Source organism: Acomys russatus, chromosome 32 (genome assembly GCF_903995435.1).
Source record: "Acomys russatus chromosome 32, mAcoRus1.1, whole genome shotgun sequence".
NCBI classification, from domain to species: Eukaryota; Metazoa; Chordata; class Mammalia; order Rodentia; family Muridae; genus Acomys; species Acomys russatus.
Window position 1 is genome coordinate 6627702 of NC_067168.1, and position 22599 is coordinate 6650300.

Consider the following 22599-nt stretch of genomic DNA (forward strand, 5'->3'; position numbering starts at 1 on the left):
AGAGAGGTCAGAGGGCAACTTGTGGGAGTTGGTTTTCTCCTTCTGCTATGTGGGTTCCAGGGGCTGAACTCAAATCTTCAGTCTTGCTATCAAGCGCCTTTACCTGCTCTTTAGGTACAGTCTCACACTGTAACTCAGGCTGGCCCTGAACTCCTGACAGTCTCCCGGGCCTCAGTCTCTGGGGTGTGAGCCACCACATCTGGCTTCATAGTTTTTAATCTCTTAGATCACCAGCGTTACTACCACTTTATTTTCTTAGCTCTGGAAAACAAGCCCCCAGGGGGGAGCTGATTGCCTGTTTTGAGCGTGAGCGCTCTCCGGCACGTCTCTAAGAAGTTGAGTCAAGGAAAGCCTTATCATGGAGCTGGACGACTTTGATCCTGAAGACAAAGAGATACTGAGCTGGGATATTAATGACATGAAACTGCCGCAGGTATGTGCTTGCAAGAGTGTTCCCAGAGTGTAGCTGTGAAGCCGGACTGCTAACAGGCCAGATCCTAGCCAGGTGAACTACGGCAGAGCTTCAGCCGCACAGCCAAGGGGAGATGAAAGGACTAGGGTTTGAGTGCCTCTTCATTTCACAGATACCCCAAGCACAGTCAGAGACAAAGACAGCATTGCTTCCTTCCATTCAAAGCTGGCCCACTCAATTTAGCGCTCGGTTCACGATGCTTGCCAGTGGATTGATTCCTCATAACACAGAAGACTCAGTAGCACCTTCTTTGTCATAGTGCCCTCAGCAGTTAGCCCTGCAGCTGGACTGTCTGAGCAGTGGTGCCCTGGGCCCCTCAGCCTGCTCTTGAGGGGCTTGCAGAAAAATCATCTGTGGGCTCACTGGGTAGCTTCAACTCTACTCAGGAGTGCTCTGCTTTTCATATTGTCTTTGGTCTCCAGAAAGAGAGAGAGAGAGAGAGAGAGAGAGAGAAGGAGGGAGGGAGGGAGGGAAGAGGAGAAGGTCTTATTCAGCAACCCAAACTGCCTTGAATCTCCAAAGGAGCCATTGGGCATGGTCACACATGCCTGCAATCCCAGCACTCTGGAAGGCAGAAGCAGGCGATTCTGCGAGTTCAAAGCCAGCCTGGTCTACAGAATAAGTCCAGGACAGCCAAGGTTACACAGAGAAACCCTGTCTCAAAACAACAACAGCAGCAGCAAAAAGAACCCCAGCATTCAGGAGCAGGAGGCAGAGGCAGGTGGATCTCTGTGAGTCCAAGGCCAGCCTGGTCTACAAAGGGAAATCCAAGACAGCCAGGGCTACACAGAGAAACCCTGTCTCAAAAAACCAAAACCAAAACAACAACAACAAAAACAAAACCAAAAATCATAAAAAGGAAAAGAAAAGAAAGAAAGAAAAATCTGCAAATGAGTTCAAACCTACTTTGAACTCACAATTCTCTTGTTTTCACCTCCCAAGTGCTGGGGTCACAGGCTCGACTAGCAACTCTAATTTGACAAAAAACATTAGTTAAGGCCGAGTTTCTACGTCTATCGTTCCCATCTTATCCTATCCAACGGGTGTCTGAACATACTTTTACTAGGCATTGTTTGAAAAGGTGGCTGTGAACAGTAAGCCTAGAGTCCACTAGTATCAAATATTAAAATAGTTGATCAGTCTGTCTGGTCTTGGGGAACAAGCTGGGCAGAAGGATCGGGGTTCCCGCCTCGGCCTCTGACTTTTCTGTGTCCTCACTCTAATTGACACTTGCTCGTGTTCCTCTGCTCTCCCTCAATTTCTCTTTGGTGGGTGTAGAGAAAGCTGGAGGATAGAAAATATACCCATTCGCTCATTCGAGGTAGCAAATATTCCATACAAGTCCAGACAAATATCCATTTTCAGGACTCAGGTTGACGTTTGCTCTTGATTGTACTGTGACTGCTATAGCTTGCTATAGCTGTTTTAAGAAAGCATTAGAGTAAATCTGTTCTGTTTTGTTTTGTTTGTTTTTCAAGACAGGGTTTCTCTGTGTAGCCTTGCCTGTCCTGGACTTTATTTGTAGACCAGGCTGGCCTCGAACTCACAGAGATCCGCCTGCCTCTGCCTCCCGAGTGCAAAGATTAAAGGCGCATGCCACCATGCCCAGCTTAGAGTAAATTTTAATTGCTGCTGGCTCAGTGACCATATTTATCCCTATTTTAAATTTCATGCTTGTACTCTCAGAGCTAGAGAGAATTCTTACGGCTGAGGTCAACAGGTGTACAAGAACTTGAAACTGGGGGCAAGGCACCCCTGCATACTGACATGCATGTTTGCAGGGCACCCCTGTGTACTGACACGCATGTTTGCAGGGCACCCCTGTGTACTGACATGCATGTTTGCAGGGCACCCCTGTGTACTGACATGCATGTTTGCAGGTGTGGAGACAGAGATAGGGAATCACCACAAAGCCAGGGCTGGCCATATTGGTCATCAGCTCCACAAACATAAACATGAAGAGGAAGAACAGCCTCCCTGCAGGGAAACACAGGACCCAGAAGATCTTGATTTAGCCTGAACTGCCAAACTCTTTTTTTTTTTTTTGGTTTGTTCGAAACAGGGTCTCTCTGTGTTAGCCTTGGCTGTCCTGGACTCACTTTGTAGACCAGGCTGGCCTCGAACTCACAGCAATCCGCCGCCTCTGCCTCCCGAGTGCTGGGATTAAAGGCATGCGCCACCACGCCCAGCTGCTGAACTGCCAAACTCTTGCAAGACACTCTTGACTCCTTAGGCCACCACACAGAAGAGTCCATGGCAAACAGGCACACGCTGGAAACAAACCCTTTGTAGTCAGTGGATAGGCAAAAAGTTGTTTACCAAAAACAACAAAAAAAAAGCTCTTCAGCTTGTAAAACTCAGGAGAGTAATTAAAAATGCAAGCATCCTTTAGTATGGCCTGAGCAGACATGACCCCATTCTGATCTGGGTTTGAGCGAACCCTGGAATCATATCTACAACCTGTGAAGGTGAGAAAATGAAAGGTCTTGGAAAAAATTTCAACAGTAGGACTTGAATGGTTTGGAGCCACCTGAAGGCAGAGGTGTACCCAATGAGAAGCTCGGGGCCTGGAGACACAGGCCCTGGGCATGGGTGCCTGCTGTACCTATAGGGCTTCTGAGAATTGTCTGTCTCTCCCCAAATTCTTTTTTCCCCTCTCAAAATACTGCTGCTGTATGCAGTGGTCTCTTCTGCACCTTGATTCTGATAGTCAAGAATTTTGGTATTGTCGGTCTGAGCCTGGTGGGTAGTTTCTTTCATTCATTCATTCATTCATGCATGCATTCATTCATTCATTCAGACTTCTTTTTCTTTTATGTGTATGACTGTTCTGCCTGTGTGTATGTCTGTGAAGTATACACATGCCTGGTACTCTCAAAGGCCAAAAGAGGGCATTGGATTCTCTGGAACTGGAGCTACAGACAGTAGTGAGCTGTCATGTGGGTGCTGGGAGTTGAACCTATGCCCTCTGGAAGAGCAGCCAGCGCTCTTAACCATTGAACTATCTCTCCAGCTCTATTTATTTGGGTCTTTGAGACAGGGTCTCACTCTGTAGCCTGGAATGGACTACAGTTCACTATGTAGCTCAGGTTGGCCTTGAACTCACAGAAACCCTGCTGCCTCGGTCTCTCATCTAATTGGAACTGTATAGCTTTATCTAGCTGGTCTGGAGTTCAGTTTGCAGACCAGGTTAGCCTCAAACTGGTGGCTTCTGCTTCCTGGGTGCTGGGGTCACTGTTGTGAGCCCACACACCCTGCTTTCCATTTTTCCTAATACACTCACTATGGCGTTTGCCCCAAAGCACCGGCGCTTGACTTCACAGTCATAGATGAAAGTCTTATTGTCTTATTCTAGGCCAGTGTACTATGACAGCAGCACTTTCCTGTTTTATTACCCTTAAATTACATATGCACCTGCAAAATAATCCAAGCAGCAAATACCTGGGGTGGTTTTGTCCTGATTTCACTTGAAACGTAGATTACAAATCTCAGAGAGTCCTACACCCTTCCCACAGATTATGACAGTTAAAAGACAATCTTGCAACAGTTTTTTGTTTCCTTTTTGGTTGAAAATTGGGAAGACACTCAATGCCCTATTCTACTAAACAGTATTCATTTCATCAGGGAGAGACCACCCACCGTCCTCACAGCAGCTGGTTTTCCTAATCTGAAGAGAGGCTGTCCCTGTAACATCACAGACAACTCACCATTTTATTCCTAAGCACTAGGCAGTTGTCAGGTCAAAACGCATGGCTACAACTACACTAAAACATTTACTCACACAGCTCCAATCGGGTTGTTCTGTTGATGTTGAGGTTTTGTTGTTGTTTTGGTTTGGGGGGGGCTGTTTGTTTGTGTTTTTTGTTTTTGTTTTTGAGGCCAGGTCTCACAATGTAGCTCAGCGTGGACTTGAATTCACCCTGTAGCTCAGGATACAAATTCAAGATCCTCTTGCTTTCACCCTAGCTGAGATGACAATAGCAGTCACAACACCAGCTAATTTTGTTTTGATTTGCCGTGAACACAGAGCTCCACACACACTAGTTAAGTACTCTGTCACTGAGCTAAACTGCTCACCCAATTCCAAGGCTTCAGTTCTCCACAGGGGGGGAAACACTCTTTAACACAGTAAAGTGTAAAGAGGCAAGCCCCGAGTGGTGGCACATGCCTTTAGTCCCAACTCTCAGAAGGCAGAGGCAGGTATATCTCTGTGAGTTCAAAGCCAACCTGGTCTACAAAGTGAGTTCAGGATAGCCAAGGCTACACAGAGAAACTCTGTCTGGAAAAAAAAAAAAACAAAACACCAAAACAAAAAAACAAACAAACAAGCAAGCAAAAAAAAAAAAAAAAAAAAAAAAATCAAACAAACAAAAAACAAGACCAACAAAAAAGATATGAGGGGCTATAGCTCCAATTAGTTTATGGCTGGATCAAGATTTTAGGCAGCAAAATTTCTTCTGCCTCCACAGAGAATAAGCCCCAAATTGTGCTGTCCAAACTCTCTGTGGGTTGAGGTGCCTACATGGAATCACAATCAATCAGGTTTTTGAGGGCTGCAGAGGTAACAGGCAACCAGCATTCTTCATCAATTACTACTGTCCTGCATGGCTAGGTCCTGTTGTTTCTCATGCAGATCTCTATAGCCTGACCCTCTCTGCCCACCTCTGACCTGTCCTGCTGGGGCAGCTCCACCTGTGTGGACACCCATGATTATCAGAAGCCTTGTTATCAGATCTGGGTTCTTCTTCACCTCGGCTGTGATGGCTGTGGGGACATTCCTGCATCTCTAATGATAGACTCTCACCCATCACACATCCTTGGCTTCAGTGATAGGATGGGGAAGGGAGAAGAGAAAAGAGAGAGGACGGTAGTGACAGAAAGAGAGAAACTTAATCTAGCACTGTGGAACATCATCCCTTAAGGTGGTAACAGCAGGATTACACCAAAGAGCGATTTTTTTTTTTTTTATGCAGAGGCATTCGTTGACTCCTGAGGACATTTAGAATCCCATCTGACCCAGAAGAGGCAGCTGCACTCCAAAATGTTGTCTGTAGGGTCAAAATGACAATATAGTTTGTTTCCTTTGTTGTTTTGTTGTTGTTATAGGGTTTTACTATATGTAGCTTGGCTGGCCTGGAACTTGCTATGGAGACCAGGATGGCAGTGAACTCAGAGATCTGCCTACTTCTGCCTCCGTGTGTGCCACCATACCTGCCATCTTTTTGTTTTGGTTTTAGGAAGTAACGTATAATCTTTTACCAGATTTGCTTAAGGTGTCTGTTTGACAAGCTGGGTGTGGTGTTCTATTCCTGTGATCCTAGTATAAGGCCAGCTTTAGCCACACAGTGATTCTAAAGCTAATTTGGGCTAGATAAGCCTTTGTGTGTTTGATGCCCTTATTTTATTTGGCAATACTTACTGTAAAGGGTTAATAATAAGCGTTCACCTGAAAGAGGGAGTGGGGATTGAAAGTGGGGTACAGAGATGCCAGAAGTAACAAGTCAGATCTGGAAATTTCTGATCAAAACTCTCTTTAATGTGGACGATAATATATATAGTAAGGTCAATAGGATCTATTCTGATCCCTCTCTCCCTAGCTGCCAAGGCAAGAAGAACACAACAGCCTGAATAGCTCCCTGTAAGAACTTCCTATTACTGAGCAGCTTTCTGAAAGGATTTCCTTAACCCTCTGGGTGTTTCTCAGTAGGGACTTCCCTACTTCTTTCAAAGGTAAATAGTCCAAGGATGGTCTGGAACACAAAGACCTGCTCCTCAGGCAGAGCTCAGCAACTGGAAGGTCACTGTGTGCAGCCTAAACATGGGATTTCTGACATGGCAGAATTTAGCAAGGCTTCCCATAAATAAGCTATGTATGCTGGAAGACAATTGTTTTATACAAGAGTAGACTATACTAAGAAGGAAAATGAATTTTAATGTAATAACATGACATAAAATTTGGGGCATGTTTTTTTTTCCTTTTCTTTTTTCTTTCTTTCTTTTTATTTTTTGAGATGGTCTCACACAGTAATCCAGCTGGCTTTGGCTTGAAAGCAATGCTTATGCCTCTGCCTCCCAAATGCTAGAATTATAGGCAAAACCCACCTCTACTAACTCATAATATGAGTGTTTTGTTACTTTATTTAAGAATTTAATTTTATTAGTTTTATATGACAGCAATATATAATTTTACGATAGTCTATTGAAACCTCAAGTGACTAAATTAAATTAAAATGAAGGTCATATAAATAGTGCCCTGTGTTTTCATACAACATCTGAAAATTTACCTGAGTAATTATAGGATTACATTACACAGAGAAGTCATAGACATATCAATTACGTTCCTAATGATGCTCCCCAGGAGATGATAAAATATAAATGTGTGAGATGTGGTGTGTTGAAAAACTTAAGGATGTTCTCTTTCAATTATAAACTTCTTAACCAAGAGCAAAATCAAAGAGTTACTCATGAAAAGTTAGAAATTAAAGTAAACAAAGTGTCTAAAAAGAAGAAAGTGTTTTATGAAAAGTTAGAAATTAAATTAACAAAGGTTCCGAAAGGAGGGGGGACATTTTCTGGAAATTGCTAGCAAGGTGAAGAAGCAGTGTTCTTGGCTTTAAAACTGCCTTTCTGATGGCGGATTATAAGGGCTTTCAGAAATGCTGTCTCTTGCTTCGTTGGTCCTTGGACATTTGGAACAGCGGAATCCAGCCCTCTCCCCCCCCTTCCCCCCCCCCCACCACCACACTCACATTATAACACAAAAAGTTGCCAAGGATTCCACTGAATGTCCAGGCAAATGACAGAATAAAGAAACAATAGCCAAGACAAGAGCACGTGTTCACATTTCCTTCTAGTAGTTTCCTCACTTTACACACTATTACCTTGCTAATGGAACTGGGGAACCCGGGTGTCAGGGGAGGTTATTTGCGAAGAAATACTTTCAAAGGTGTTGAAGGTCACTTTTTCCTCTATGTATGTGAAATCTTTGCTCTGGTCAGAACATCAAAGGGCCTCTCACCGAGACATTTCACTCCTCTTGGCTCATGGGATTTGTAGTTCTGACCAGCTAGGCTGGGAGTGGACAGGTGGAGAACTCACATAGAAATCGATGCTTTCCTCTAAATGTCTCATCTTGTCTCTCCTATTTTGATACCTGTATGCCATATTAGAATAATACAAATCCACCAACCCTTTTTTTGGGGGGCAGGGGGTGGGGGGGTTGGATTCAAGACAAGGTTTTTCTGTGTAGCTTGGCTGTCCTGGACTCACTTTGTAGACCAGGCTGGCCTCGAACTCACAGATCCGCCTGCCTCTGCCTCCCCGAGTGCTGGGATTAAAGGTATGTGCCACCTGTGCCCGGTTAAATGCACCAATTCTTTATAGTTCAAACGATTAAAGGTAAACATATATCTTAGTGTTATAACCTTCATTTTAAGTATTTCAAAGGAAGCATACTTGGAGCTGGAGAGCTGACTCAGGTGTTAAGAGAGCTTGCAGCTCTTGCAGAGGGCTGGAGTTCAGCTTCCAGCACCCACACCAGGTACCTGCACTCATCGCACACACCTGTCTCCACACAAACACAAAATCAAAAACTAAAATAAATCTTTTTTTTTTTTAAGTAAAATATTCTTCTATGCTTTTCTGTGAGAGAACGCTAGAAAGCAATGATTTGAATTTCAGTCAGCAGGGGAAAGGGAGAGAAGCTGGGTGCTGAGGTTTTAGTGGGTTCTCACGTGGACACGGAGCCACATAAGTTCGCAGTTGCCAAGGTATCTAGTAGGAGAGAGAATGATATTAAAAGCAGTTGGGCATCTTCCCTGGCTGTGCTGCCCAGTGGGGAAGAACTGCAGCTGGCCTGCTGACCTGCAGGGGGCGCCTCCAGCAACACACTTCCTTGGGGGTGGGGGTGGGGGGGCCAGAATTGTAACCCAGGGGATCCTCATCCATCCTGACACTGATGTGTCTTGAGACATCCTTTGGCTTTGCTAGTTAATATTCTGTGTTGTATATTCTAGTTGGGAAAGCCAAGGATCGGTCGCTTGATTTCTGTTTCTGATTTTTTCCAGAATCTTCTACCTTGACCTTTGAGAATTTCTTAATGAAAACTGTTCCTCTTTTTATGTCAGGTCTCAGAGTCAGAAGGATAGGCCCAGAACTAAACTAGGCTAGCTCTCTCTCATTCTAAGAGCTAAGCAGGATCTGTCCCATGATGCATCTGTCACCATTGTGGAGCCTGGGAAAATGAGCCACACCCAGTGGCTTCTTTATTTACAGCTCACAGCTGGCTAGGTGCTGTGGCAAGCATGTTACATGCACAATTAAGCCTCAGAACTCCTGCAGTAGGAGGGTCTCACCAGCCCTATTTTCCACATGCAGAAACAGAACAGAAAACAAAATAACTTACACTCAAGGACCTTAAAGTATGATCTTTATTGTGGCTCAAAATGTCACAAGAAGTCTGCTATGGCAACTGTTTTAGCAGTGTGTGGGGTAGCTACCTCTGGCACACACCGTTAAGCAGCCTCTAGAGACGGTTCACTTGCTGCCTTGGAACTCGAGACCAACTGAACCACAGCTTTGACCTTGGCCAGCAGAGTCCAGTCAGACGCTCACATGCAGGGACTAGGGCAGTACGGGGGGCAAGCACACACACACTCAGTGTGAGTCCTGTGCATGTCTGAGGTGTAGAGGAAAAACAAGGAAACCGTCCTTGGAGGGGAAAGTGAGTTTGCGGACGTCTTTTGAGCCAGAGCTCTAAAGTGCTTATCTCTGGTGACTTTGTGGTTCCCGAGATGGTAACCGGTGTGGTGTGAGGCATCTCGCTTCCCGTAGCTGTTACATAACTTTACTTCACTCAAAAAACTCTTGCTGAGAAATGGCCATTATTGGTATCACCAAGGGCTGGAGAAACAGCAGAATTCAGAAGGGCAGCGACCAAATGCTCAACAGGCACAGAAGATGCTTTACTGCTAGTGCACTGTGTGGGTTGATTCTCAACCTGTGGGTCCCAACCCTTTTGGGGTGTTGAAGGACCATTTCACAGGGGTTGCCTAACTAATGCCATGGGGGGGGAACACATATTAACATTATGATTCATAACAGTAGCAAAATTACAGTTATGAAGTAGCAACGAAAATAATTTGTGGTTGGAGGGGGTCGCCACATGAGGAACCGTATTAAAAGGTCACAGGGGGTCGCCGTATTAAAGGGTCACAGCATCAGGAAGTTGTGAACCACAGTTTGTGCTCACAGATTTCACCACCAGGATTAAATTCAGGTAAGGCCTCTTGCTCTGCCCCTGTAGTCCAAATCCGTTTTACATCTATCAACTCGACAGAGGCGGGCCGGAAGGTTTTTCTGGATGACGCTGTAACAGGATCTTTGTGTTTCTGTCAGAATGTGAAAAAGACCGACTGGTTCCAAGAGTGGCCTGACTCCTACGTGAAACACATCTACAGCTCCGAGGACAGGAACGCACAACGCCACCTGAGCAGCTGGGCGATGCGCAACACCAACAACCACAACTCCCGCATCCTCAAGAAGTCCTGCCTGGGGGTGGTCGTGTGCAGCCGAGACTGTTCCACCGAGGAGGGCCGCAAGATCTACCTGAGACCCGCCATCTGTGACAAAGCCAGGCAGAAGCAGCAGAGTGAGTGAGGCTGGGGGCGGGGCGCGGGGGGAGGCGGCAGCAAGGGAGGCTGGGAGGCCGCTTAGATGCTCCAGCCAGGGTAGACATGCCCCAGGCGCCCGCCCAGCCAATCCCTCCCACTGGAGTTCTATAGCAGGCAAGCCCTTTATTCTGATGAGACCTTCCTACGGGGAAGCCACCTAGCCCCTTACCCCACCCCCGTCTGCCTGCAAGGAATTCTTTGGAGAGAGACTGATTCATGGAAAGTTCAGGAGAAATTGGGTCACCGATTTGCTGCCTGGCCCCTGAGTCCTGGTGAGAGAAATCCCGGTGAATGCATTCTTGGGGACTGGCACAGCACAGCTCAATCTGTAAACTCACCTTCGACCGTCAGAGGCAGGCCTGGTCTACAAAGCGAGTCCAAGACAGTCAAGGGTACACAGAGAGACCCTGCCTCAAAAAAAAAAAAAAAAAAAAAAGTAGATGTACGCCATAGTTGCCCGTGTTCCTCTCTATCCTACTCGCTGGATTGGAAACAAATGCTCCCAGGCTTCCTATGCCTGACCCACTTTACACCTCAAAGCCCTTCATATTCTTTCCTAGTAATGTGTCTTCAGAAGTTCCTTGCAGTCGTGTACAACTTAGTGACGTTTTAGTGGCAGGGTTCGCTCTCTCCCATAGGACTTTGCCCCTTAAATCTGAGTTGATAATCATAAAATAAAATACTTTTTTCCTGTATAAGGCATATTTAATATTAGTAAGCAAGCAGGAGGTGCGGAATGTTTTGACCTGTAAACTAATCCCACACGTCAGGCAGCTATTGGCTGTACCATGTGTGAGCCCCGTTGGTCATTGACTGTTGCCTGTGCCGTGTGTGAGCCCCATTGGTCATTGACTGTTGCCTGTGCCGTGTGTGAGCCCCGTTAGTCATTGACTGTTGACTGTGCCGTGTGTGAGCTCTGTTGGTCATTGACTGTTGACTGTGCCGTGTGTGAGCCCCATTGGTCATTGATAGACAGAGTGCTACAGTCAGGGGGAAGATCCAGCGGAGGGGAGTGCCTGCACCTGTGCAGGGTTCCTCTCCACCATCCTGGAATCAAAGCCAAAAGCCAGGAGCTCGGCACAAACTCAGAATCCGCCCCGTGTGCACTGATTCGGTTACTTTCATTGCTTCTTCTGTAGGGAAATGCTGTCCCAACTGCAATGGGCCGCTGAAGCTCATACCCTGCAGAGGCCACGGAGGCTTCCCCGTCACCAACTTCTGGAGGCACGACGGACGCTTCATATTTTTCCAGGTTGGGTTTCAGTTATTTACTCTGTTTCTCCTTGGTGTGGCAGCGTCTATCATGTTTTCTGTAGAGGAATTTTATCAGGGGTTGGGGAGTCAGCGGTACATGAGACTGTGACCATCTTCTGGAGGAAACAGATGCCCCCGTGCCCTACTTCTCCAGAGGTGGAGCACTGGAAACCGAGGAAGGCTAAGTGCCTCAGAAGTGATGCCTAGCTGAGCACTAGTAGACCAGGGCAGACAGCATTCAGCTCATAGCTTTCCATAAACCCCAGCGTGAGTACCAGTGCTGACTCAGCGGCACTAGCTCTGCATCCAACAAACAACTTGACTCCTCCTTAAAACTCCAGCTTTCTGCGAGCTTTATATGAAACACTAGTAGGGTCCGGATGTTAACAGCTGACAAATGGGTTCTGTTGACGGAGAGTCGGACAGTCCGTGGAGGACTGACAAACAGCTGTCCCAGAGACATGGCCCTGCCCTGAGAATTTACCAAGCTGTGTGATGTAGCTATTCCCACAGCCGCTGAACTCCAGCTACCAGCCACTTAAAATCGCAGCTCACGCAAGGGTTGAATGTTTCACACCTCGCTGTGGAAGCCCCAAACCCTCCCGCCCCCGCTGCTGCCCACCCCCACTCCACCCCACCCCCGCTCACTCCCCAATCCCCAACCCCCACTTCCCAAGGGAGGTTATTCAGATGGCATGCCTTCTTAAGGCCTCAGTTTCTTATTCTGTAAATGGGATTAAAAAGAACAGTATGTATGTAGGAATGGTGCCAAAGATGAAGTGAGAGGGCCTGGCACACATTATGGGGACATGATGGGGAAACAGACCGCCTAAGGAAGAGATCTCACAGGACAGGAGCAGGCTGAGCACAGTGGGCTGGGAAAGCGGTTCTGTTGCAGCCGGCGACCTTGCTTCCTTACGCCAGGTTATACTAGAGAGGGCAGTCCAGAAAACAACCGCTACACCTTGAGATGTGCAATTCAGCTACTAAGTTTTGTTTCCTTTTTTACTACTTTGTCACTCCCAAGTCGAAAGGAGAACACGACCACCCCAAGCCGGAAACCAAGCTGGAAGCCGAGGCCAGACGGGCAATGAAGAAAGTGCATATGGCGTCTGCCTCCAGCTCCTTACGAATCAAGGGGAGCCCTGAAACTAAGGTCAGTTGCCCCAAATGTGCTCAAGCCCCTGCATCAAGGCCTCCTCACGCCCTGCAGCGGGCGTGGTAGATGGCTCCACTGTTCTATCTGGCCAGTCTACAAGCAGGCAGCCTCTAGGCAAACTGAACCTGAGATGCTATTCTTAACTTTCGTCATATTTGAATCAGGCTTGCAAACAGTCACTATAATCACGGACTCATCATCTCCACTGAGGGCCTTTAAAGGAAGCGTCAGTTTCCAGCTTATACTTGGCAACTCTACTTTTTAGTACCAATAGATTCAGAATTAATCAAAGTAATAGTCTTCACAAAATGTTATTAGCCTTATGCTCTTGGAGTTTTGTTTTTGTTTTCGAATTTCCACGCATCCTGGGGACAGATTGTTTTCTTAACTGGTCTAAATAATCACATGGTAGCCGGGCATGGTGGCACACGCCTTTAATCCCAGCACTCGGGAGGTAGAGGCAGGCGGATCGCTGTGAGTTCGAGGCCAGCCTGGTCTACAAAGTGAGTCCAGGATGGCCAAGGCTACACAGAGAAACCCTGTCTCGAAAAATCAAAAAATAAATAATAATAATAATAATAATAATAATAATAATAATAATAATAATAATAATAATAATAATCAGATGGTATGCAGCCAAACCACCCTGAATGTGTCAGTGGTTCTCAACTTTCCTAAATGCTTCAACTCTTTAATGTAGTTCCTCATGTTGTAGTGACCTTTGACTAAATTTATTCCATTGCTACTTCGTAGCTGTCATTTTGCTACTGTTAAGAATAGTAATGCAAACGTCTTATATACAGGATATCTGATATGTGGCCCCCAAAGGGGTCGTGACCCACAGGTTGAGAACCGCTGGCTCCAAATACTCAGTTAAGCTGGGTGATCTTTAATGTGATGCCAGTTCTTAGGAGACTGAGCTATACCGACACTCAGGATCCAGAGTTGGAAGCCAGCCTGAGCTACATAGTGACACTGTTTTTTAATGATGGCTTCCTCAGAGGTGGAGGAAGCGTGAGGAAGCCCATTGCTCTGTGGGCCTCTCAGCATAGCAACTTTATCTGTTAGACGGAATGCTAATTCCTATTTTAAAGCTCCAAGTGTACCTCATCCAGAAGAAACTGTGACTTAGTCCATTGCAAGGAACTGCCAGCCCCCAAGTCTGGATAGCTGCTCCTGCCATTCTCAGCCACAGGACATCCCAGCCACTCTGCATGGACAGAACCTTTCTCTCCTGCCCTCAGATGACCCTCTCATGAGGGAAGAGCTTACATAAAGAGTAATCGTTCCCTAGCAGCTTCTTCTCCTGTGACTGACTGAGTATGACCATAGTTATTCCATTGATGTGAAGAAATTGAAATTGGCCAGCTTATGTACTACTCTGTGCAGTTCCCAGGAGGTCAGAGATATGTCTCCAAGGGAGAGAAACAAAGCCAACAATACCCAGGTCCCTCACACTAAGAACCAGAATAGTCCAGGTCTGGGAGAGGCAGACGTGGGAGTGAGGGATAGCCCTGCAAGTTGTACTAGGGCTAGTACACATTTTAAGGGGCGGGGTCTGTTTGTTTGTTGTTTTCTTTTTTTTTTTTTTTTTGGTTTTTCGAGACAGGGTTTCTCTGTGTAGCCTTGGCCAGAGACTTACTTCTTCTTCTTTTTTTTTTTTTTTTTTTTTTTTTTTTTTGGTTTTTCAAGACAGGGTTTCTCTGTGTAGCCTTGGCCATCATGGACTCGCTTTGTAGACCAGGCTGGCCTCGAACTCACAGCGATCCGCCTGCCTCTGCCTCCCGAGTGCTGGGATTAAAGGCGTGCGCCACCACGCCCGGCTTGTTTGTTGTTTTCTTAAATCACCCCTTATAAACACCCCAGAAGGACAGTTTGGTATCTGATGTCTGAGTGTGAGGCTGTGTGTCCACAGAGTGCGCCGGGCCATGCACAGGTTAGAAAGTTGTCAACTGAAGTAAGGCTCAGTCTCTCCTCTCAGGTCCCCAGCAGCCTGTGGAGAGAGAGGCTGCATCCTTTAGTTGAAGTATGCAAGGAATGAGGGCAATCTTATCGAGGGATATTTGCAGAATAACTCAGGGGTGCCTGGAGTAGCCATGTGGATTTGCTTAACTTATTAACGCGAGCGTTCATTTCCCCTTCCAGGCTCTCCCAGGTGAAATACCGACTCAGGGAAGTTTACCTTTAACTTGGTCATTCCAAGAAGGCGTCCAACTGCCCAGCAGCTACAGCACACCTTTAATAGCTAACGCCCCCCAGCAGAACTCTCTGAATGATTGCCTATCCTTCCCCAAGAGTTACGATTTGGGGGGAACCACTGAGCTGGAAGATCCAACTTCCACCTTAGACGCCACCAAGCTCTATGAGAAATACAAGTTCTCCGGCAGTAGGCTCTACGGCAGCGAAGACCAGTTTCAGCCTCCTGTGCCGGGGGCGTACCCAGATTATGACGATCTGCAAGCCTGGAATCGAAATGTTGCCTTAGGGAGAAACCCTAATGATGACACCTACTATCCCAGCTATCCTCCTCTGCCTGTGACCAACTGGCCCTATGACTTCTTCCCTTCCCAGAATTCTTTGGAGCACTTCCCCCAGCAGCTTCCACTGGAACCTCCTGCATCCCAAACTGGTGGCTATCCCTTGTGGCCCAATCCAGGAGACGAGCCTTATGAAGAGAAAGTGCCTGTGGATTTCAACAGCTATGTGCCTTCCCTCACATACCCCTCACCTCAGCAGGAACCCTTGCTGCTTGCCTACGGCTCTCATCCTCAGCAGCAATACTCATTGCCAGCCAAGTGGGATTTTGATGAGGAGGTGGCACGCATGGGCTTGGAGCACTTCAACAATGAAATGCTCCTCAACCTCTGTCCTTTGAGATGACTCAAACCTCCCCTCCTTCCCCCTCCCCCAATCAAGGAGGAATGTCCTTAGAGGACGGGTCTCGAAGCATAAACTCAGAGAAATGTTGGTATCGTGACAAGCAGAAGACAGGCTTTTGTTTTCACTCAAGCTGCCTTTTCACCTCCTCAATGTTCATGTGCTTATCCTTAGTAAGGAATAGAAAGTCACGTGTGCCTGGCGTAGTGGCATATTCCTTTAATCCCAGCACTCAGGAGGCAGAGGCAGTTGGATCTCTATGAGTTCAAGGCCAGCCTGGTCTACATAGTGTGAATTCCAGGACAGCCAATGCTACACAGAGAAACCCTGTCTCAACATCCACCCCACCCCACCCTCAAAAAAATGAAGAAAAAGAAAACAAGCAAACAAAAAACTTAAACAAACAAACAAAAAAACCAAAGCAAAACAAAAACTGGCTCACTTGTGTGGAGAGGGGAAATGCTCTCTGATGTGCTGTCCATGTGCTTTGGAGATTCCACACCTCGGCGGGGCTGAATGGAAGGGCTGAAATGTCTTAAACGTGTCACCTCAGCATTTCATCTATGCCTTTTTGGGAGCCAAAAATGAAGGAACAGAAAGAAGACAGTAGAGCTGTGGAGGCGTGGAGACAAATAGTTTACCAAAGAAGTATTTACTATTTTGTTTAGTTTTTTAATGTGTTTTTTAGATTTGTGACTTGTCAAAACAAAAAGCATGACCTCATCCTATTTATAAAGAACAGAAAACAATTGGACACAGGAAGAGAGCGGGACCCACCTCCCTCCCCCTTTCTCCTCTTTAGTGACTTTGCCTTCCACGAGGGCTAAACTTCTGTTCTATTCATTTTCATCCATTATGATGCCTTAATGTCAAGTTCATATATGAAAATTTCTTGCTTAAAAGTCTTTGTGAAGGGCTGAGGCCATGGCTCAACGGTTGAGAGCTTGCTTAGCATGTCAAAGGCCCTGGGTTCGATCCCCAGCAACAAATTTCAATAGCAAAGCTTTGCTGGGTTTAGCAGCGGACACCTGTAATCCCAGAACTCAGCAGCCGGAGGCAGAAAGATTGTGAGTTCGGGGTCAGCCCAGGCCACATAGTGAGAGCCTATCTCAAACAAACTTTGTGGAAGGTAAGAGACAAGGCTACATGGTGGAATGTAAACTTAGCACGTGGTGCCAAACTGGGCTTTCAGCTCAGCACCAGAGATCCAAACATCTACGTAAAGAGTCTCTGTTCTTTAGTTAGCTAGTCAGTCTCTATTCTCTGCTGAAGTACTTTGCAGCAAAGATATCTCCACACAAAATTTAGAATGAACCTTGCTGTAAGCAAGTGTTTTCAAAATAATCTTCTTCATTTAATTCATAACTAATGTGATGACACAGGATTCAAAATAAATTCTGTCTCTTGTTGCTCTTGCCCTCTGAAATACTAAAGCTTTCCTGTCTACTCCACAGATTAATGACATTTTCTAGAGACATATGTAAATAAATATCATTATATATAATGTATAAAATATGTTGTTTTCTATATGCATTATGTGTTGTGGTGTATTATCTGGTATCTACCCTGGGTTTTGCCATTTTAGGTTACAACTGAACACTGGACCTTTATGAGCATATAGGACCGAGTGGCTTCATTTTCAATGGCACATAGTGATTAATGTTATAATTAAATAGACCTCATGCATAGTCATTCACATTGTTTGAATCTTGCAAATTCTTTGGTGTAAATGCAGAAAAGCAAATACTTAATATAGCAGAGCCACACTGCAAATGCTTGTATATGCACATGCAGGCAGAACTGGAATGCCTTCAGAAGGTCACGTGAGTGCAAGCCTGATCCCATTCCACCCCAAGGCCCTTCTGCATCTCAAAACCAATCTCTAGGCTGGCTCTTGGTATCATTGCTACATTTGCATGTGCTCCTATACAACTGTTCAGTTTTGCCTTTTGGAGGGAACTAACAAAACAAACCATTTGGTGCATTTTAAAGGGTTGTTGAGGAAGCTGGTGAGATGGCTTATCAGGCAAGGATGCTTGCCACCAGGCCTGATGACTTCAGTTCAGTCCTTGAGACCCACACGGTAGAGAGAATTAATTCTACCGAGATATCCTCCGGCCTCCACGTGTGCTCGTCGCACTCTTGCCTATGTACATAAGCACACACAATAAGTGTGAAGAGAAATTATTGAAGTATAGTGACATAAAGAAGAGTGTAAAAGTCATAGTACATAGCTCAACACACTGAGACAGCCAGGTCTGTCTGCAATGTTGCCAGTCGGGGTACATTCTCTTGGGAGAAACAATATACGTTTTGGGTTGAACATCATTTGCTTGGCATCTACAGCTGCTTACAAACAAGAAGGTTCCAATTGCATTGGGAGGAAAAAGAGAAGGGGGCAAATGGCTTCTGGAAGGGATTTTAATTTCTATTGGTCTGAGGGTTTTTTTTTTGTTTTTTTTTTTTTTTTAGGATTTCAAACACTTTTCTCTACTGGACTGAAGTGCCCTTTCATTTCAAACATTTTCACTCAAAAAGACCGATAATCTTGATACTTATCAAAGCAAGAACATGTGACTGGCTGCCGTCTTCACACCCCACCCCCTAAATCTGATTCCCAACCTTCCAAAAGGCTTCTGCTTCTACACTCTCACATATTTCTGACAATTAGCTCTAGATTCCCAAATAGTAAGGTCACGCGCTACCGGCCCCATCATCATCATCTTCCCTGTATAGTTGGATGATTTTTGATCATTTTGTGTGATGAAACCCAACCAAAATCAAGATATAGAATACCGCCATTTTCCCAAAACCTTCTGTTGGTGTTGGCTTAGGGGAGAGGTGGAGGGATGGCTCAGCAGTTAAGACTGTATACTGCTTTAGAGAGGCCCCAAGTTCAGTTCCCCGCACCCACAGCAGCTGTCTACAACCCCTGTAGCCCTAGCTCCAGGGGATCTTGCATTCTGATTTTCATGGACACCCTCACATGCACACAGACATACATACACACAATTTAAAATCTTTCTTAAAAGTTGTTGGGCCTCTTATCAGTCAACTCTTTTCCTGATTTCCAACCCCCAGTGACTCCTGTGTGCATCCTGTCACTGCAGTGTTGCATTCTTTGAAATGACCTGCAAGTGGAACCACAAGACCTTTGCTCTCTGCTTACGACACTCCAAATGATGTTCTTAAGATATACACACATCTCATGTGGTATTAAGTTCACTCACTTACTCTGTTATACCCACACATCATCCATAAGTTAACCTTCATGCATTCAGGCTGTTTCCGGTTTTGAAACTTATGGGTTAAGACTGCTGTACAGGTTCACATTAAAGGCTCTCTCAGGGACACATCTCCTGGCTGTGCACCTAGGACTGAAATAATTGCATCACTCATCAAAAGCATGGGGTGGTGTTAGTAGAAAGGGCTGTGTTGTGGCAAGGTGGCTGCGGTGTTCTTCAGGCCTGTCAGAAGTAAACGCAGGAGTTCCTCTCCTTGACTTCATTTCCAAGCTCCTAACTCTTAGCCATTCTTAGAAAGAAGTATGGCATCTCATTAAGGTTTTGTTTTTGGAAACAGGGTCTTACTCTGCAGCCTCAGCTGACCTGGGACTCACTATGTAATCCTGGCTTCCCGACTGCTGGAATTACAAGCAGGAGCTACTATGCCTGGCTTCTCTCTGAGGCATTAAATTACATTTCCCCAGTGACTTACAGGATTGGGACACTTTTTTTTAATGATTTGTTCACCACGTGTTTGACTTTGGTAAAGTATCTATTCACATCTTTTGCCTATCTCGCTGGTTACAGATAACGAGGTCCGAGGATTAAAGCTGCAACATCTAAATCTCTAACGTGTGTTGAAGGCTTTTTGCGTTCTACCTTCTAAATTGGGATTTGTAATCAAAATATGATTTATGAATATTTTCCAGTAATCACATCCTAATCTGAGGCCATAAAGATTTCTCTGTATACTTTCTTTGAGGGAGTTTTCATTTTTAGCTATTATAGTTAGGCCAACCTCTCTGTTCCTGCGTAAATTTCATGTGTAAGGTAGGAGACAAAGGTTGAGTTTCATTTTATTTTGCATGTGGTTACTAAATTATCTCAAAGGCATTTGTTGAGTCAATATTTTCTCATGATCTGATAAAACCAATATTCAGAATTTCTAGGCCCCCGAAGAAATGGCTCAGTGGTGGAGGCCCCTTGCTGCTCTTATAGACGGCCTGGGCTTCTCCCCCAGAATCACAATGGCTCAAAGCCTCTGTAAGAAGTTCCAGGAGATCTAACCTGCTCTTTGGCCCTGGTGGGCACCCAGGACATATACAGCGCACAGACATGCAGACAAACACTCATATACATTTAAAACCCGTGGTCTTATTTCCTGGTGCTCACTGCTACTTCTTTGATTGCTTATATCCCTTTTCAGATCACCTTGACAGGTAATCATGGTTGGGAGTTAGGCTCAATTCTTCTATCTCTGTACACGTGCAAAAATTATGAGCACAGCATAATTGTATGAAGTAACATGTCTCTTATGACATTTTTATTCAGAATGTGGTGTGATTTGATTTTATCTATATGCCTCTCTTGTCACCTCCCTATCTCTTGCTAGTCTCCTTCTCTGTCTTTTAAAAAAAATACATTTGTACTTTCTGTACCAGACAGCACATGGTCATTTGTCTTTCTGAGTCTGGATTTTGACAGGAAGATGTCTAGTTCCATCTATCTTTCTTTGCCAGTTATTTTCTTCCCAGACTTGGAACGTATCACTGCCTTCCCTTCTGGCCTACAGCACCTATCTGCCCTGAGAACACTGTCAGTTTAGTAAGGCTACCCCACATGTGGCTCGGAACTTTTCTTCTTGCAGACTTTAAATTTATTTGTCTTTTTTTTTCTTAACGGTTGGACTACAGCACATTGTGGTGATATTTTCTTCATGGCTTTTTAGTGTCCTTTAATGTTCCTGTCCATGGATATCTATATCTGTCCAAACATTAGGCAAATCATTTACTATTATTACACTGAATGTATTTTCCTGCCCTCTTTTCTCTTTGTCTTCAGGTATTTTGTAAACAATGAAATTTAATTCACTTTAATGTCACACAGGCAGCTAATAGTTTATTCCTTTTTTTTTTTTTCATTTTCTCTTTCTTCCTATTTTGAATCACTGTGATTGCTCCCTTTTGATTTTAAATTTGTTCTTAAGTTCCAGATAGATCTATATTATTTCTGAGCATATTTTCCTCATGACTGAACTTTCCCATTGACATTTCTTCCTGCTCCCATAGACAGACTTCTGTGTTCACATCATATGTAAATACATAGCTTAAGTATCTACATAAAATCTAAAACCCAGAAATGAGAGAAAAATAGATACTATTTGTGTTAATTTACTTAATATGACCCTCTCTCCAATCATATCCATTTTTCTACAGATGCCTTCATTCATCTGTAAAAAAAAAAATCCCATCATGTATAGAACGCATGTTCGTTCGTCTGCCCTGTGTTGCAGGACACCTAGGTTTGTTCCACCACTTAGCAACTGTGAGTGGTGCTGCAGTACGCACTGCTGTGCAAGCATCTCTGTGGTTCTGTCTCTTGGCTGGGCCACAAGAAGATCTTGCAGTAACTTTTTAAAAAGGAAGCACCACACTTGTTTCCATAGTAACTAGAGTCATTTACCCTCCTGGCAGCAGGTACAATGGTCCCTTGGTCTACATCCTCGGTAACGTGTCTTCTCCTTAATGACTGCCATCTGGACTGGGGCGAGGCACGAGCTCAGTGTTCAGCAGGACCGTCCCAAAGACTGGCTTCTTCCACCTCACATATTCTTCCTTCTGCTGGCCTGACCCACTGCTGAGGCTCTGTCTGTGTTGTTTACTCACCGAGCTCTTCATTTCCACGACACATGAACGGTTCTTATGCAAGGTCCGTCTTTCCAGAACCACAGCTCATCCACAGCTTATTCTCCATATCGCTGGGATCTCACTGACCTTTTCCATGACCACTAATTGGGGTACTTTGTTCATTCCCATGCCTTCGGACTCTGTTTTTTGGGAGTTACTGTACTCTTTGGAAGCATCAGGTTACTTGACTGTCCTGTATTTCTTTAGCTTCCACATTGAGATGTGCACATCTGGTGGATCTGGTATCCCTCTTACTTTCAAAGGGTGCCTTCCTTTCTTTTTTTAAAATTGTTTTATTTTTGTGTGCATGATGTTTTGATCGCATATACATCTGTGTCATATGTGCATGCCTGGTGCCTACAATGGCCAGAAGAGGGTGACAACTAGCTGGAGTGGCAGACAGTTGTGAGCCGCCATGTGGGTGCCATATGGAAAACAACAAAAAGAAATAAAGAAAGGGGAAAAAAAGAAAGAAAGAAAAGAATGTCATGGTGACGTCCCAGCGTTGATGTCCGTGGTTCATATCACCACCAGAGAATATGAGGACATACCTGATTGAGGAAACTTTCTGGGACCATGTGATATCTAGGGATCTGCAGAACTGACCCCTCCCCATACTGGCTCTAGTGCTCTGGAAAGCTGGCCCCACCTCTCACCAGAGACAGTACTCAGGAGAGCAGGCCCTGTCCCTCACCCAGATGGCACAGTAGAGGTGGTCCTAATGGTGGGGTCAGCTTATTCACATCCTCACCACCAGGGCATGTGGTGCCACAGATGCAGAAGTGATGCCTCCCCCAATCCCTAGCCACCTCCTGCAGTTGGGAAAACTTCCCACAGGGTCATGAACTCTGGAGAGCTAGCCCTGTCCCTCACCAGCTGCAGCACTAGGGAGAGCAGGCCCTACACCTCGCCTAGCCATGACAGCAGAGCAGACTCTGGTGGTGGGGGCATAGGTGAGCTGTCCCTAAAGGCCAGAGTGTGGGAGAGCTAGCTCCACCACATGAGGTGATGTGGATGCTGGGATGCCCCCCAGTACCTGTGGCAGTGGGAGAGCAGTCCCTGACCCTCACAGACTGCAACAATCAGGAGAACACCCCCTGCACCTCACCTGATCAGGTGGCCCTGGTGGTGGAGGTATGAGTGAGTCAGCCTCCCGAGGGCATGAACAAGGTAGAGCTAACTCTGCTACTCATTTGCCATGAATTGGCATGGGTATGGGAGTGATGCCTTTCCCCCTTCCCCTCTTGGCACCTGT

The 22599-nt window shown here is 45.6% G+C and overlaps 1 protein-coding gene across 1 annotated transcript; it reads left to right on the top strand.

Moving 5' to 3' along the window:
• The first annotated feature begins 357 nt into the window (after positions 1-357).
• Gcm1 (glial cells missing transcription factor 1) lies at positions 358-15486 on the top strand. The gene is made up of 5 exons (XM_051140136.1): positions 358-433; positions 9869-10121; positions 11283-11395; positions 12425-12553; positions 14702-15486. Exons 1-5 carry the CDS (start codon positions 359-361, stop codon positions 15434-15436), a joined length of 1305 nt encoding a protein of 434 aa, XP_050996093.1. The 5' UTR covers position 358; the 3' UTR covers positions 15437-15486.
• The last annotated feature ends 7113 nt before the right edge of the window (positions 15487-22599 follow it).